We start from the raw sequence: 16432 nt of genomic DNA, 5'->3' as shown, positions 1-16432 counted from the left end.
CTTTCCTATGTCCTTCTTTCCTTCCCTCCTCCTTCCTCTTTTCCTTTTCCCCGTCCTTCCTTCCTTCCTTTCCTCCCTCCTTTCCTTCCTTCCTTCCCTTCTTCCTCACTCCTTTCCTTCCTTCTTCCTCCCTTCCATCCTTCCTTCTTCCTCCCTCCCCTCCTTCCTTCCTTCCTTCTTTCCTCCCTTCCTCCCTCCCTCCCTCCTTTCCTTCCTTCCTTCCTTCCCTTCTTCCTCACTCCTTTCTTTCCTTCTTCCTTTCCTTCCTCCCTTCCATCCTTCCTTCCTCACTCCCTTCCTTCCTTCTTCCTCCCTTCCTTCCTTGACTCGAGGACAACAGGAGGGTTAAAGCACTTTCACTACAGCGTATAAAAATGTGTCAGTATAGAGTTACCAGGCTGAGTGTGAAGCGTAACATAAGCAGCGATGACACATTATAATTATCATTATTATTATTTATGGATCAGGGATTTCCCCGTAGAGTCTAGTTAGCGAGTATGAAACTTGATTGTCTCGACTGTTCCAGTCAAAGATGAAGCGTTTCCCGTTTCCCTCATCTCATCTCATGATTGGTGATGATAGTGAAAGAGAGAGAGAGAGAGAGAGAGAGAGAGAGAGGGAGAGAGAGAGAAATAGAGAAAGAGAGAGAGAGATAGGGGAGAGAGAGAGAGGGAGAGAGAGAGAGGGAGAGAGAGAGAGAAATAGAGAGAGAGAGGGAGAGAGAGAGAGAAATAGAGAAAGAGAGAGAGAGAGAGAGGGAGAGAGAGAGAGAAATAGAGAAAGAGAGAGAGAGAGAGAGGGAGAGAGAGAGATAAATAGAGAAAGAGAGAGAGAGATAGGGGAGAGAGAGAAATAGAGAGAGAGAGAGGGAGAGAGAAAGAGAGGGAGTGAGAGAGAGAGAAATAGAGAGAGAGAGAGAAAGAGGGAGAGAGAAAGAGAGGGAGTGAGAGAGAGGGAGGGAGAGAGAGAGAAATAGAGAGAGAGAGAGGGAGAGAGAAAGAGAGAGGGAGAAGGAGAGAAGGAAGGGAGAGAGAGAGACAGAGAGAGAGGGAGAGAGAAATAGAGAAAGAGAGAGAGAGAGAGGGGGAGAGAGAGAGAGGGCGAGAGAGAGGGAGAGAGGGAGAGAGAAAGAGAGAGAGAGGGAGAATGAGAGAGAGATGAGTGATAAAAAAGAAGCTGTGTTTTTATATAAACCGCTGAAGGTAAATGATTCATTTGGTATTCAGTGTAATCATCTCTTCTGACGTTAGAAGATGTTTCAATCGACGTGGCACGACTCACTTATACTGATACGACTCCGCTGGGATCGTTTCAGTGATATTAAATCTTTGCAGCTGGATCTTGATGAAAAAAATCAAGACGTTGTACAATTTCCTTCATCCATAACGGAAACATGAAAATCACCAGATTGTGATTTATGAGATGTTTATTTATGTGTCCATGTGGTTTAGTTTAAATAATAAACGTATGAATAACTTGCACACATCCTTTTTTTGTGGACCCAGCATCAAATTTCTGCTTTTAATCCATTTAGAGAGAATATATTAGAGGATTATGGTAAAAATGTCTAAGTGGTGAAACCATAAAAACTTTGTACCAAATAATTCAACTTGCTTAAAAACAGTAAATTCTCAATAAAACACCATATCAACTAGTTTGGCATGATCTTACATTATAACTTTTTATATTAAATAAAGGTAATGGAATACAATTGTTCTTAATATTACATTTAACCCTCCTGTTGTCCTCGAGTCAAGGATGGAAGGGAGGAAGAAGGAAGGAAAGGAGGTAGGAAGGAAGAAGGAAGGATGGAAGGGAGGAAGGAAGGTTGGTAGGATGGAAGGAAAGGAGGGAGGAAAGGAGGAAGGAAGAAGGAAAGATGGAAGGGAGGAAGGAAGGGAGGAAATGAAAGAAGGAAGGAAGGAAGGAAAGAAGGACAGAGGAAAGAGGGAAGGGAGGAAGGAAAGGAAGGAAGGAAGGAAAGAAGGACAGAGGAAAGAAGGAGGGAGGGAGGAAGGAAGGAAGGAAGGAAGAAAGGAAGGAAGGAATGAAGGAAGGAAGGAAGGAAGGAAGGAAGGAAGGAAAGAAGGACAGAGGAAAGAAGGAGGGAGGGAGGAAGGAAAGCAGGAAGGGAGGAAAGAGAGAGGAAGGAAGGGAGGAAAGAAGGAACAGTCAAAACAGACGGGGTCAATTTGACCCGGGAGGACGACACCAAGGTTAATCTGGTAACCATGGAGATCAGGGACCATTTACATGTTTTGTGGTTACACCATTTGACATTTTCAGGAGAATCTACTTTTAGCATGTTTTTTTATATACATAATTTGTCAAAACTTATTTAGAAAAATGGTTGTTTTTAGGATAAGTCCTTAAAATTTTAATATAGAAATACAAAAATGTTTCTTTTTGATGTTTTAAAAGGGAAGTAATTATTAGTATAAGTCCACTTAAATACACTGTAGGTGGATAAAATATGTAATATTTATCACTCTTTTGTGGTTACTTTTTTTCTCTCTTTTTTTCTTTCTCCTTTTTCTTTCCTCCTCCTGCAACTTCTTGTTTGTTCTTTCTCTTCCTCCTCCTTTTTCTTTCTTTCTTTCTTTCTTTCTTTCTTTCTTTCTTTCTTTCTTTCTTTCTTTCTTTCTAGGTGGATAAAATATGTATATTTCTTTATTCCCTCCTCCTCCAACTACTTGTTCTCTCTTTTATTTCTTTCCTTCTTTTTTTTGTCTAGGTGCATAAAATCTGTAATATGTATCATTCTTTTGTGGTTACACCATTTGACATTTTCAGCAGCATTCAGTCTTACTTTTGGTTAAAAAATGATGCAAATGTCATTTCAAACATTTTAACAAACCTGTTGCTGCTTTTAAATCTATTTATAACATCTTTTTTAATTGCTCATCTTTAGCCAACCCTTATTAATCACTGATCCATCTACAGTTTGAGTCTCTGCAGTACTGACCGTACTCCTGGTTGAGCCCCCACAGCTTGATCTTGTTGGCTTCGTGCTGAGCCTTCTTCTTCAGTCTGCAGGCCCTGCAAACACAGAGGGGGGGGGGGGAAGAAAAGAAAAGCGTTGTCATCCTCTGGAACAGGAAACTCTTCCTCCAGTATTCTCATTCTCCACATGACTCTGTTACTGAGTCTGCTGGCTCACACTGAGACCAGCTGGACGGCTGATGAGCGGAGGACGTATTTTCCAAAACTGTGAGTGAGATCGACTGTAAATCCTCCGCTCCTCCAGGTTCCATTTGACACCACGACTCTGAAGGGGGATGCGGCCGGTTTGCTTTTCTCCGTGTTTGGAGTTGAAATAAAGCAGCCGGAGAATGAATGAATCAATACACATTAAATACTAATGCATCTCATGGGGACGTTTCTGAACGGCGCGAAGATGATTTCTCCTATTTTCTTTTATTGTGTGTGGGTTTTTTGCAGCTGTGAATCAGCTAAATGAAACTTCAGGAAACTCAAAAGCACTTGCAGGTCAGCGGCGGTGGCTTTAGAATATTTCTCCTGGTGTTTCAATGCATGCGGAGATGTTGGATTACGTGTCAGATGTGTTTTTGTACCTCGGTGCCCGCTGATTGGAGAGGAAATAGACAAACCATGCAACCATCTAGCTGCTTCTAATCATCATAATTTAGACCCACAAGCCTCTGAACACAACATCAATACACAGTTATCCAAACTGCGGTACCAAAAATACCCCGCTGAAGAGCTGCTGAGGGAAGGACAAAACATATTCACCTGATTAAAAGCCTGGGCGCTATGAGTTGTTTTTTAAGATTCCTAAAGCTTTACCGACATTTTTTGAGACCACCCAAGCAGCCAAATCGCACGATGGGTGGTAACTGTGTCTTTAAGAGTATGAATAGCTCAGCAGGCGCGCAGCAGTATCGCTAGTTATCATGTGTTGTGTGAACAATGCTGCAGAGAAAAAAATAAGTTTCTAAATGGCAATTTAACGACGCCAATCAGCTTCAAATTAATAGGATATCTTCGCATTTGTTCAATATTCAACAGCTGTAATCATCCCTCCTGTTTATACTGAGCATTGAAATGTATTTATAATGTAAGTAATGGGACGGAGCCAAAAATGTTGTGTTTAAAAGTTGTTTTTTTTCAAAAGATCTGATGAAAATATGTCAGTAGGTCACCGGCTTTTTCCACCACTCGCTCACTGTGATTGTTGGAGTTGACGACCGAGCTCGAGGCATCGCAGCGGAGAACTGGGCGAGTTGTGTGTGTGTGTGTGTGTCCCCCCCCCCCCTCTCTCTGTGCGTGCCGCCTGAACGCCGCCCCGGGGGCCACTGGCTGTTTTTGTCAATTATTGTGTGGGAGAAAAAAAAGAAAGAAAGAATGAGGCGGTCAGGATCGTCCCGCTGCTAACTCTGACCGAGGTTTCAAGCCTCAGACGACAATGTACAAAAAAAATTTAAATATGAACTTTTAACATCTTTTCTTCCAGCGTTTTTTTTTATTTCATCTTCTCCCAAAACTGTCAGATGGTGTGTTTATGTCCTGCTTAATATACAGTATGTTTAGAATAATAGATATTCCCATTGTCCCCCTCCTCTTTAAACCGCCTGTAACAATGTGCTGTCCTCTGAATCGCCCCCCACCCTACTTCCCTCCTTCTTCTCTCCCTTCTTCTTCCCTCCACACATGAACTTCCATGACCCTCCCTCTCTCTCTCTCTCTTTCTTTCCCTCCTCGTCTAACTCCTTCTGCGCCTCTTCAATCTTGCCCTGATTTCCACCCATTGAGCCTCACATCCTGCTTCCCCTTCATCATAACGCTGTTGTTTTCCTCCATCCTTCCTTTATATACTCCATCACACCGAAGTGTCCGATGTATACCCCGTTAAAAAAAAATAAAAAATTACACTACTGACCTACATTTTTAAATAAATCGTGTTGTGTGTACATCATCGCCGGGGGAAACGTCTTTACACAAAATATATGAAAAGCTTGTTACAGCGGTTTCCTCGAGGTCATCTTTAAGTATTCCACGCGGAGAGAGTTGAAATGAAGGTTTTTTTTGGAAATGAGACTTTCCATTGAGTCAAATCAACAGATGCCTTCAAGGAAAGTTTGTAGATTTGGGTAAAATATGCAAATTAACAATGTTTAACTTTAACTCCATGAGCAGCAAATCATCAGCCGGACTTCGGAGATCTACCTTAGACTACATACTACCTCGTTTTTCTGCTGTGGTGCTTTCAAAGACGGTAAAAATGTGGGGAATAATTGGGTAGTAATTGGGAAAAGCTGACATCAAGTATCATACATTAACTCTCTGAATCCCAAGCAGTTTGTGGTCGTTTTTTCGCTTCCGTCACTTGCGTTTACTCACTGTGGTCTCATTTTTCTCTGCAAAGTGAAGTCCTGCACCTCTTTAGATTCAGGAAAACCATGGCTATAGGCTGATGCAACTCAATTGTGTTTTCATGCAGTGTAACACAATTTAAAGCTATAAATCTCTAGAAAAAAAGAAAAACAGAAATTGAATTTCTCTGATTTTATCATAGACTGTATATAAAATGGACGTAACATCCGTGACGTCACCCATTGGTTTGTGGACTGCTGCTCGGAAGCCAATAGTTTCGGATCTGGGCAGCGCCATCTTGAAAATTTCAGGTGCATGCTGGGTAAAAAAACAACACAGATTCTACTTATATGGACATCAGGAGGAGAAAGAGGCGCCCTCCTGAACCTGTGAACCAATCAACCTGTCGATCACGACGTAGCCACGCCCTAATGCATACCCTGCTTTATCGTCAAATATAAAATCGGGGAGGCCAAAATGTCCCAAATGAACATCATACTGCATTGAAGAAGGCTTTAAACTAGCGATTGAGACCATAAACACATTTTGAAAACGTTTACTGAGGTTATAAATCAAGTGAGAAGTTGGTGAATTCTCCATTGACTTGTATAGAGACGGAAGTCCTTTTGACACCAAAACGGTCGCCCCCTGGTGGCCTTTTGATAGAATGCAGTTTTAAGTTACTTCCACGTTGGCATAATATCAGAGGACTGGAACTCCCCGCCTGGATTTCAGGTTCCCTCGGAAACTTGAGAATCTGACGATTACGCCAGTTTTTTTTCAGTTTTTGGATCGGACAAATGGTTTGTAAATGCCAGTCATTTAAAAATAAGTGGTATTTTGATCCCGCTGGTGGGATTTGGGGTTCAGAGGGTTAAAATATCAGCATATTTGGAAGGAAACTAGCTTCTCTGTGGCAACACTAACACAAACAAACAACTTTAGCTTTTACAATATAATGTCGGAGAAGAGATGAGGCTGAATATAAACGTGTTGGAATAGGAAGAGGAAGAGGAAGAGGAAGCGACCACCAGAGCTAAAATTTCAGTATCTATTTCAGTTTCAGTACTGAGTTAACACAACAACAACTTTATAATATAATGTTGGGGCAGAGATGTGGCGTTACTATGACAACGTATGTAATACCAGGTAGAAAGTGACCTGAGGCTTTGCTGCATCGATCGCCTGTCACGATAACTACGTTTATTAGACGATAAATTGTCTCAGAAATAATCGCGATAAACGATATTATTTTCATTTGAAGATCATTTTATACCACTGTCTCATATATATGTCGAACAAAACGAGACATTTGAAGACGTTCATGGAAACAGTGATGGATATTAGGCCTGTCACGATAATGTTATATTATAAATGTTTATACGTTATGTTATACGTTATATTATATGTTATGTTATATGTTGTTATACGTTATATTATACGTTATATTATATGTTGTTATACCTTATGTTATACGTTGTATTATACGTTATGTTATATGTTGTTATACGTTATGTTATACGCTATTTTATACGTTATGTTATACGCTATGTTATACGCTATTTTATACGTTATATTATACGTTTTATTATACTTTATATTATACGTTACGTTATACGTTGTAATACGTTATATTATACGTTGTATTATACGTTGTATTATACGTTGTATTATACGTTATATTATACGTGGTTATACGTTATAATATACGTTATGTTATACGTTATATTATACGTTATAATATACATTATATTATATGTTATGTTATACGTTATGTTATACGTTATATTATACGTTATAATATACATTATATTATATGTTATGTTATACGTTATGTTATACGTTATATTATACGTTGTATTATACGCTGTATTATACATAGTTATACATTATGTTATACGTTATATTATACGTGGTTATACGTTATGTTATACGTTGTACTATACGTTATATTATACGTTATGTTATACGTTATATCATACGTTATATTATACGTTATATTATACGTTGTATTATACGTTATATTATACGTTATGTTATACGTGGTTATACGTTATAATATACGTTATGTTATACGTTATATTATACGTTATAATATACGTTATATTATATGTTATGTTATACGTTATGTTATACGTTATATTATACGTTGTATTATACGCTGTATTATACATAGTTATACATTATGTTATACGTTATATTATACGTGGTTATACGTTATGTTATACGTTGTATTATACGTTATGTTATACGTTATATTATACGTTATATTTAACGTTATGTTACACGTTATAGTATATGTTATATTATACGTTATATTATACGTTATATTATACGTTGTACTATACGTTATGTTATACGTTATATTATACGTTATATTTAACGTTATGTTACACGTTATAGTATATGTTATATTATACGTTATATTATACGTTATGTTATACGTTATATTATACGTTATATTATACGTTATGTTATACGTGGTTATACGTTATAATATACGTTATGTTATACGTTATGTTATACATTATAATATACGTTATATTATACGTTATATTATACGTTATGTTATACGTTATGTTATACGTTGTATTATACGTTATATTATACGTTATGTTATACGTTGTACTATACGTTATATTATACGTTATATTATACGTTATAATATACGTTATATCATACGTCCTTATACATTATGTTATACGTTATATTATACATTATGTTATACGTTATATTATACGTTATGTTATACGTTAAGTTATATATTATACGTTATATTATACGTGGTTATACGTTATAATATACGTTATATTATACATTATGTTATACGTTATATTATACGTTGTTGTTATACGTTATGTGGCAATACTGAGGTAAAAAAAAGATCATATATAGACATGATGATGCTGATTATTACGTTATTGTACGATAAGTCGATAATTATTGCGTCAGGTCTAACAGGAGCAAACATGTTGGTGCTTTAATAAACCTGACTGTGTTTTCTAACAGAATATTATATCAGCCAACACTGAAAACAAGAGCTGAATGCAGGTAGAACAACAGCGACTGTGTTCTACCTGCATTCAGCTTCAACCGCAGTCTGCTTCGGCTCGTCCATCAGAAAGTGTTTTTCTTACACACGGTTTGAATATTATACCCAGACTCAATGAAGCAATAACGTTTTGTAGATGTAATAAGCTTCAGTAAAGAGATATAATGCGGCTCACTTTGTCTTTGGTGCTAATCTGGCCCCTAAACACAGCGTGAGAAGCTTATTGGAAGCTCATTGAACGAGATGTACCCAATGCATTCTTAAGAGCATTATGTTGAATCTACAGCCTTTCTCTCAGTTTTTCCTCTAGTCATTGGGCACCAATATTACACATTTCCACAACATAGCTGACCTAGTTTTCAGAAATCATCATATTCACAGCTGTGAAGATGTTTTTTTTTCATTCCTGTCCTCCAGAAAACAGTATTAGAAGGTCAACTATCTAAATTCACCACATATTTGGGAAAAATAGCGATCTTGACAAGGCTAAAGTCTGCAGATACCGAAACCACAGAGCCCTGAAGGTTTTTCTCTCCTTCCATTTCTCTCTGTGAATGATTAACAAACACTGAAAAACCTCTCAAAATGCCCACTCGTGCCAAATAAATCAATACCGCAAAGTCTCCGGGGCGCTGACTCGGTGCAGGAGACGTAGGAGTTGCTGTAAGTGGAGTCTCGTACCTGGAGGCGAGCTTGTTCTTCTCCTTGCGGGACCGTGCTCGGGCCACGGCGGGCAGGTCGTTGACCGGACCCATGCCGTCGATGGCGGCGTTGAGCTTCTGCAGCTGCTCCCCGATGTTGTGGAGCTTCTGGGGGTTCGGCGTGAGGTCGCTGGCGTCCGTCTTGCGGGCTTTGCGGCGGCCTTTTTTGCCTGGACGGAGCAAGAATCAAGAGTAAATTAATACCTTCCTGTAATAACCTTTCAATCCTCTTTGGCTTCAACCTTGTTTCACCATCCATGAACCCAGCGGTGTGTCCGTAATTCCTAACTCACGCTGTGCTTAAATCTTCCAAAGAAGCACGAAAGCCTTGCTCTGATAAAATTACTCACATGATTTCTTCTGGAGAGTGCAGCCAAAAAAAATCAGCATCCCTAAGTTTTAATATGGCAGTGAAATATCAGAAGATAGTGTTACATATTAAATACACGTTTTTATACGGTTATTATCGAAGCAGCAGTTTGTGGTTTTGATGTAACTGTGAGAGGTTGGATTGTACTGCAGGCTGCCAAACTGCTGCACAGTCAAAGTTGTGCCTTGACGCAAGATTCTCTAATCAGAGAAATGCTGAAAAATTCAGATTTTGACATAAAAGTTGTATGTAGGGCACATGCCTGAGGGTCCGATTTGTGCCACATGAGACCAAAGAAATGGGGCACTTTCAAGCTGCAGTGTGAATGTCGTTTTAATGACTCCTGCTGTTAAAAAACCTCCCGTGCAGTCGATCTTTACACATTTCCAGTTTCACTTCTTTGTGTGATTCAGGCTGAAATTATCACCAATCAATCGACTGTATTTCATTCCAAAAATTTGTCAGAATGTGCAGTTTCTTATTCTAAAAATGGCGTCGGCGTTCTTCTCACCCTCTCTGCGGTACAGCGTGCTGGGCAGAGTGCTGGAGCTCCAGGACAGAGACCAGTGGACGTCTCCGCCCAGCTTCTTCTTCGTGGCCGACTCTCGAGCGCGTCGGTACTCCCAGAAACAGCGCCGCTTCGACGGACGCTCGCCCGGCTGCCTCGCTGGTTCCGCCTCCACCTCTGAAAACATGCAAAACACACACAAATACACAGATTTGAATTTGTGGCCTTATGCAAGTTATGCAGCTGTGTAACAAGCATCCCGGCAATCATCTAGAAATCTGTCATCCTTTTACTGATATGTGTGAGAATAGCCGATGAGACATGTGGGTGAATTGTTAAAATTTAAATGGTGGTACTAAGAATCTGCAGCTATAGTCGAAGCCTGCTTCACACCAGAAATCAAAAACAGCTGTATGAATGAAAAATAGAGACAACTCTGCTATTTCTAGATCCTAAAAAACCACTAAAGCAGCACAAAAAAAACACCATACTTTTGGTCTTGAGGCTGAGAATCAATATAGGATTCATTCTCCGGGAATTCTAATTAACCAGAAGAAGGGGAAAAAAATGGAAATCCAGCGATTACTTTCGCAGCACATTGTCAAGAACTTAAGTGTTGTACAAATTTGATGGGAAAGTGTTAGGGTGACAAAAAGAAAACGATTTTCTTTTTTTGTTCTTATTGTTAATAAACTTCATGTTCAGAGCCAAACCAACAATGAACTGAAGTACTTCATGTGTATCTAACGCCTGATATATCTGATTCCTCTGTGCTTTAAACCTCTGATCATGAATCAATGCATTAAACCAAAGCCCAATATGTATGTGTATGAATGTCATACTACTTGAACAACCTCAGGTCTAGGGCTGGGTGATATGGGCAGAATCAAATATCACGATATTTTTGACCAAAAATCTCAATATCGATGTTTTGACAATATTGTAAGGATAGGATGCTTTCAAAAAAATATGAATGCAATGAGATTCTTGATAAATAATCATCAGTAATGTGGATATATAATGACTAAGTGGATAAAGGCAGATGATAGAACAGTTTGTTAAGATCAGAAAATGACATTTTTACTGTAACGCAGCCTTTAAAAAACATAAAAAGACACTTATTCCATATCACGATATTACGATATTCAAAATCTAAGACTCTATCGATATAATATCAATATATTGCCCAGCCCTACCCAGATCTAAATACTGTTTTTTTTAAGGCTTTTCCACCTTTTTCCACCAAGAATATCCAATGTTCAGATAGTCCTGTCACGATAACTACTATTATTAGACGATATATTGTCTCAGAAATAATCGCGATAAACGATAATATCGTCATTTAAAGATTATTTTATACCACTGATATAATGATAATATAATAGTATAATAATTGAAGGGGGGGATGGGATTGGTTGTTGTCGGTTGTTCCTGTATTAGCCTCGTTTTCATGTATTTTTATGTATCTTTTGTAGCTGTGACGATAACTACTATTATTAGACGATATATTGTCTCAGAAATAATCGCGATAAATGATATTATCGTCATTTAAAGATAATTTTATACCACTGATATAATGATAATATAATATCATAATAATTGATTCTATGTTTTTGTAAATATGTAAATATGTATGGGAAGACTGATTGTTAATTGAGTAGTGGAGAAGGGGTAAGTTTAAATAAGCATATGCTTCATCCTACTCCTTTTCGGACATGTTGGGTTCACATTATTATTGTTGTTTTGACTATTCTCATTGGTTTTGTTTGTTTGTTTGTTTCTCAGATTACTTTTTTTTGTGTTACTCATACATGTTCGAAATAAATCAAATCAAATCAAAATCAAATCAAGGTGGGGGTGGGATTGGTTGTTGTCAGTTGTTCCTGTATTAGCCTCGTTTTCATGTATTTTATGTATCTTTTGTAGCTGTCACGATAACTACTATTATTAGAAATAATCACGATACATGATATTGTCGTCATTTAAAGATCATTTTATACCACTGATATAATGATAATATAATAGCATAATAATGGGAGGTGGGATTGGAGAGTGAGCTCTGACTGCCATTATGTTTGGGGATTTATTATTTACCTTTAATTCTTCTACAGTCTCCACTCAGGACGAGCACAGTGAGGAATGGACGACACTACTCACTGAGCCAATGTGACATGAATAGCCTCTTAGCTGCTAATGTGAAGTGTGGCAATACTGAGGTCAAAGGTCAATGTCCACGTATCATACGATAAGTCCATATATAGACATGATGATGTCATTATCTGCCATCTTGACCAGGACTCCCTGACAGAAGAGTAGTTGTATCTTAACAGGACCTTTCTGGTTTAAATAAAGCTCATCATAAAGAGCAGAAGATCAATATTTAAGCAATGTTATTTTATAAAAGCTGTTACTATTTAACCTGGATAATCTGTATAAATATCAACTTTATCCCTGCTGTTGTCCTTTTATTTGTTTCTTTATTGTACGATAAGTCGATAATGTAATTAGTGTGATAGACCTAAAAATATATCAGGCTTTGGATAAACACACAATACTTGTAAGTAGTATTTTAACTAAGTAATTCATTGTTGTTATGGCTCTGCACATGAGATTAGTTGACCAACATTTAAAAGAAAAAAGTCCCCAAAAAAAGTAAAAGCACTGTGACTCAACGCTGTGACTCTCTTTGTCCTCAAACAGCTTTCCTGTCAGCACTTTATTCTTTTTTTTTGCTCTGTTCCTCTCATCGTGTCTGATGTTATCTTCTGTTTTCATTCCACAGTGAAGCGCGCTGCATACGTGGAGCCGTGTGAAACTACACATGTTGCCTTTAAAAAAACTCAACCTGAACTGTCCCGAGAGCTTGTTTAAACTCTGATGGTCCTGTAAGATAACGCATTTCATAACATTTGTACAGTTATGAAGATACGATGGGTAACGTGGCATTTTATCTCCTTTTAATATATTCCGGCAGAGCAGCTTTTGGTTTCATCTGCAAGGAAAAAGCTTTTTCTCTTCAGCAGCGTGGTTTAAATCCAACAAATAGAGAGTTTACAAGCTGTATATTTGGGCAAAATCTGCCTAAAATCTCAGTTTTCATGCCAAAAACTTACAGTTCTCTACTGTTTTCGCCAAAAATGTATTTTTAGCATGGCAGAAATTTAAAGAGCTCCTTCAGAAATGTTTTAAAATGCATGAAAAAATATTCTACTTGACTAATAATGTGTGTTTAATGTGGGTTTTCCACCAAAAAAGTTAATTTAACTAGTTTAAAATTCTTAAAATGACATCTACTCTTCCACCCTCATTAAAATAAACAACATAATTCTTCAGTGTAATCTGGTCCTGATGTTGCATCAAAGCCTCCTATTGATAATCTCAAAGCCTTTTTTTATTGTTATATTATAAAGACTCTCCATCACTCCATCACAATGGAAGCAGGCAAGATTGAAAGCCACATATAAGATAATTCATCAATAGAGAATTACCCCTTCAAGTTAAAATGAAGGATGAGCCCTAATCGTAACTGACAGGTATTAATGTTTATGTTCTCCTGGCATGAGATCATGCCGGGAACCTTAATCCACAAACACATGCCGTATGTCCTAATAACAAAGCGACCAACTGGCTCGAACGGTGAGCGTGTGTACGTGTCGTTTTCAGAGACACCTACACGAACACACAGACGTCACACACGATTAGCCACAGGGCGCGCTGAGCCGTGAATAATGGCATCATAAATAATACAACACGAAAAAAGCTCCACCAGCAGGAGGAGAGAGGGAGAGACCGCTTCCTTTAAAAAAAAAAAAACACCAACCAGAGGTTCAAAACGTTTATAGAAAAAAAAAAGAGGAACACGGCGAGATAATGAAAATAATAATTTCTAGCAGGATTAAATCAGGCTGAAAGTTAATCACCATGAAGTCCTATCCCAGCCTTTAGACAGGGCTGGCCAGTCCACCCACACACACACAAACACACACACCCACACACACACACACACCCACAGATGGCTTATGTAACATCATGTCGTCTGGTCCAGTGGTCTGCAGATAGCGCCATTGTCTGTACTCTCCCTTCAACTCCATCATTTGCTCTCCATTTTAAACACACACACACACACACACACACACACACACACACACACACACACATACATATACATACACACACAAACACACACTTTTTCCATCCATCATACGTCTCTTTATGATCGCTAGGGGCAAACGGTAAGAATAGCTCGGCCATGCAAACACACACACACACACACACACACAGACACACACACACACACACACACACACACACACACACACACACACAACCACAACAATGGACAGGCGACAATGGCGTCTCGCGACTGACGAAATATGACCCGGTCTTTAGAGAGCGAGCCAGAGACCTCTCCATTACCTTGCAACGAGACGCCCTGAGATTTGTTTATGTAACGTTGAGGACGGTCGGAGGGAAGAAGGGGTTCCTGGGAAAAGATGCTAATCTGGAGTAAAGTCGGGGTTGTTTTGTTTTTTGCATGTACGTTATCTAATCTACGTTTATATTTCATGTCCTGTAGTCAAAGATGAGAAATGAGCTAATAGTTTTTAGCAGCTGCTTTAAGATTACAGCTTCTATATCTGATTTATTATTGTATTTCATTTAAGTTGGAGGAACTCACAAAAGATGGTCAAAAAATGCTCAATACTACATTTCCCATGATGCAACTCAATAGAGTCTTTCATTAGATCCTTCCTGCATGGTGAACGCCCACTTCCTTCAAAGCTTCAGTTTCACAATGCAGGCTTTCTGTTTCGGTAAATGTGTTGACTCCAGTCCCAAAAAAAATCCTTGGGGTTATTTTCTGTCTTTTAAACTCTTAAAAATCGTTTGAAGTGATTTATTTTAAGTGTAGAAGCTGGGATTTTATTATATGTGTTGCATTTTCTTTCCTATTTTGAGTGTTTTCTTCATCATATTAAAGTTTATTTCATCATCATGCATGAGCTATGCACTCACTGAGCACTCTATTAGGAACACCTGCACAATCTAATGCAATCCAATACAACAGCTCTGACATTAATGCAACTTTTTTTTCTCCACATGATTATTATTGAAGTCATAATGGTGCACGTGGAGTTCATTATATTAAAAAATGTTAAAAATCCGTTGACCACCTCATTAATAAACATGAGAGACTGGTGCACTGGTGTTCCTAATAAAGAGCTTTTTCCTGCTTAATGAAAATAAATGAACGAATGAACTACGAGTGTTTTGATTCATATAAATATCCAGGGTCCAATTATAAATGTCAAATCTAAAATTCACTGAAAGCCTTATGTTAGCCGATAAGTCGCAGCTTTATTACGTGTTAATCATCCTAGATATGAGTTTAGCTGAACTTTATTATATTAAATCTTTCTGAAAACATGCAGTCTCTGTTATTTATTTATTTTTAGCACTTTTTAAATTTATTTTAATATCTGACAATCAAGACACGGGACAATATAGAGACTATACGATATGTGTTATAGATGACGAGCCCAAAACTTTAAATCAAAGTCACCTTTAAGACTTGATTTTAAAGCAAATTACAGTAATATATTATTTTTCCTTGCAGCATCACAACCAGGCGGGGAGTTCCAGTCCTCTGCAATGAGGCCAACGCGGAAGTAACTTAAAACTGCATTCTATCAAAAGGCCACCAGGGGGCGACCGTTTTGGTGTCAAAAGGACTTCCGTCTCTATACAAGTCAATGGAGAATTCACCAACTTCTCACTTGATTTCTAACCTCAGTAAACGTTTTCAAAATGTGTTTATGGTCTCAATCGCTAGTTTAAAGCCTTCTTCAATGCAGTATGATGTTCATTTGGGACATTTTGGCCTCCCTGATTTTATATTTGACGATAAAGCAGGGTATGCATTAGGGCGTGGCTACGTCGTGATTGACAGGTTGATTGGTTCACAGGTTCAGGAGGGCGCCCTTTTTATTTTTCCCAGCATGCACCGGAAATTTTCAAGATGGCGCTGCTCAGATCCGATACTATTGGCTTCCGAGCAGCAGTCCACAAACCAATGGGTGACGTCACGGATGTTACGTCCATCTATGATCACAACTCTACAGTTAGTAGTGAAAGTTAAAGATAACACAGTGTAAGTGAGGTGTAGATAAATAATTAGGGTTGGGAGTTTTATCGACTGTGTTTTATTCTTATCGTGTCCCGGTTTCAATTCAAATATGGTTAACAAAAAAAAAAAAAAGGTTGTATGTTTAGATAACGAAAATATGTGTTTCCTTTTAAGCTTTGACTTTGACTTTTATTGTTTCATTAAAAGTAAGTAAGGACATTTTAAAGTCACATGATCAACAGTTAGATACTCATCATGTGACTAGAAGCAGTAAACCCCTCCGTGCATTTTAAAATTATTATTATCTATCTATCTAAATGTTCAAAATCAGCATGTGGGT

At 38.1% G+C, this 16432-nt stretch overlaps 1 protein-coding gene across 4 annotated transcripts in view; it reads right to left on the bottom strand.

The window, feature by feature from the left end:
• Positions 1–16432, bottom strand: part of LOC133997999 (CREB3 regulatory factor-like) — a gene marked incomplete at its 3' end in the record, with an annotated part of 35179 nt that overhangs the window by 7073 nt on the left and 11674 nt on the right. For all 4 annotated transcript variants that reach the window (XM_062437753.1, XM_062437758.1, XM_062437741.1 and 1 more), the window contains 3 exon segments: positions 2966–3039; positions 9068–9257; positions 9969–10142. In XM_062437753.1, coding sequence (XP_062293737.1) covers positions 2966–3039; positions 9068–9257; positions 9969–10142 — 438 coding nt within the window.

Source organism: Scomber scombrus, chromosome 2, assembly GCF_963691925.1.
Source record: "Scomber scombrus chromosome 2, fScoSco1.1, whole genome shotgun sequence".
NCBI classification, from domain to species: Eukaryota; Metazoa; Chordata; class Actinopteri; order Scombriformes; family Scombridae; genus Scomber; species Scomber scombrus.
Note: the sequence above shows the minus strand (reverse complement) of the source record. Positions and strands in the feature narration are given on the sequence as shown.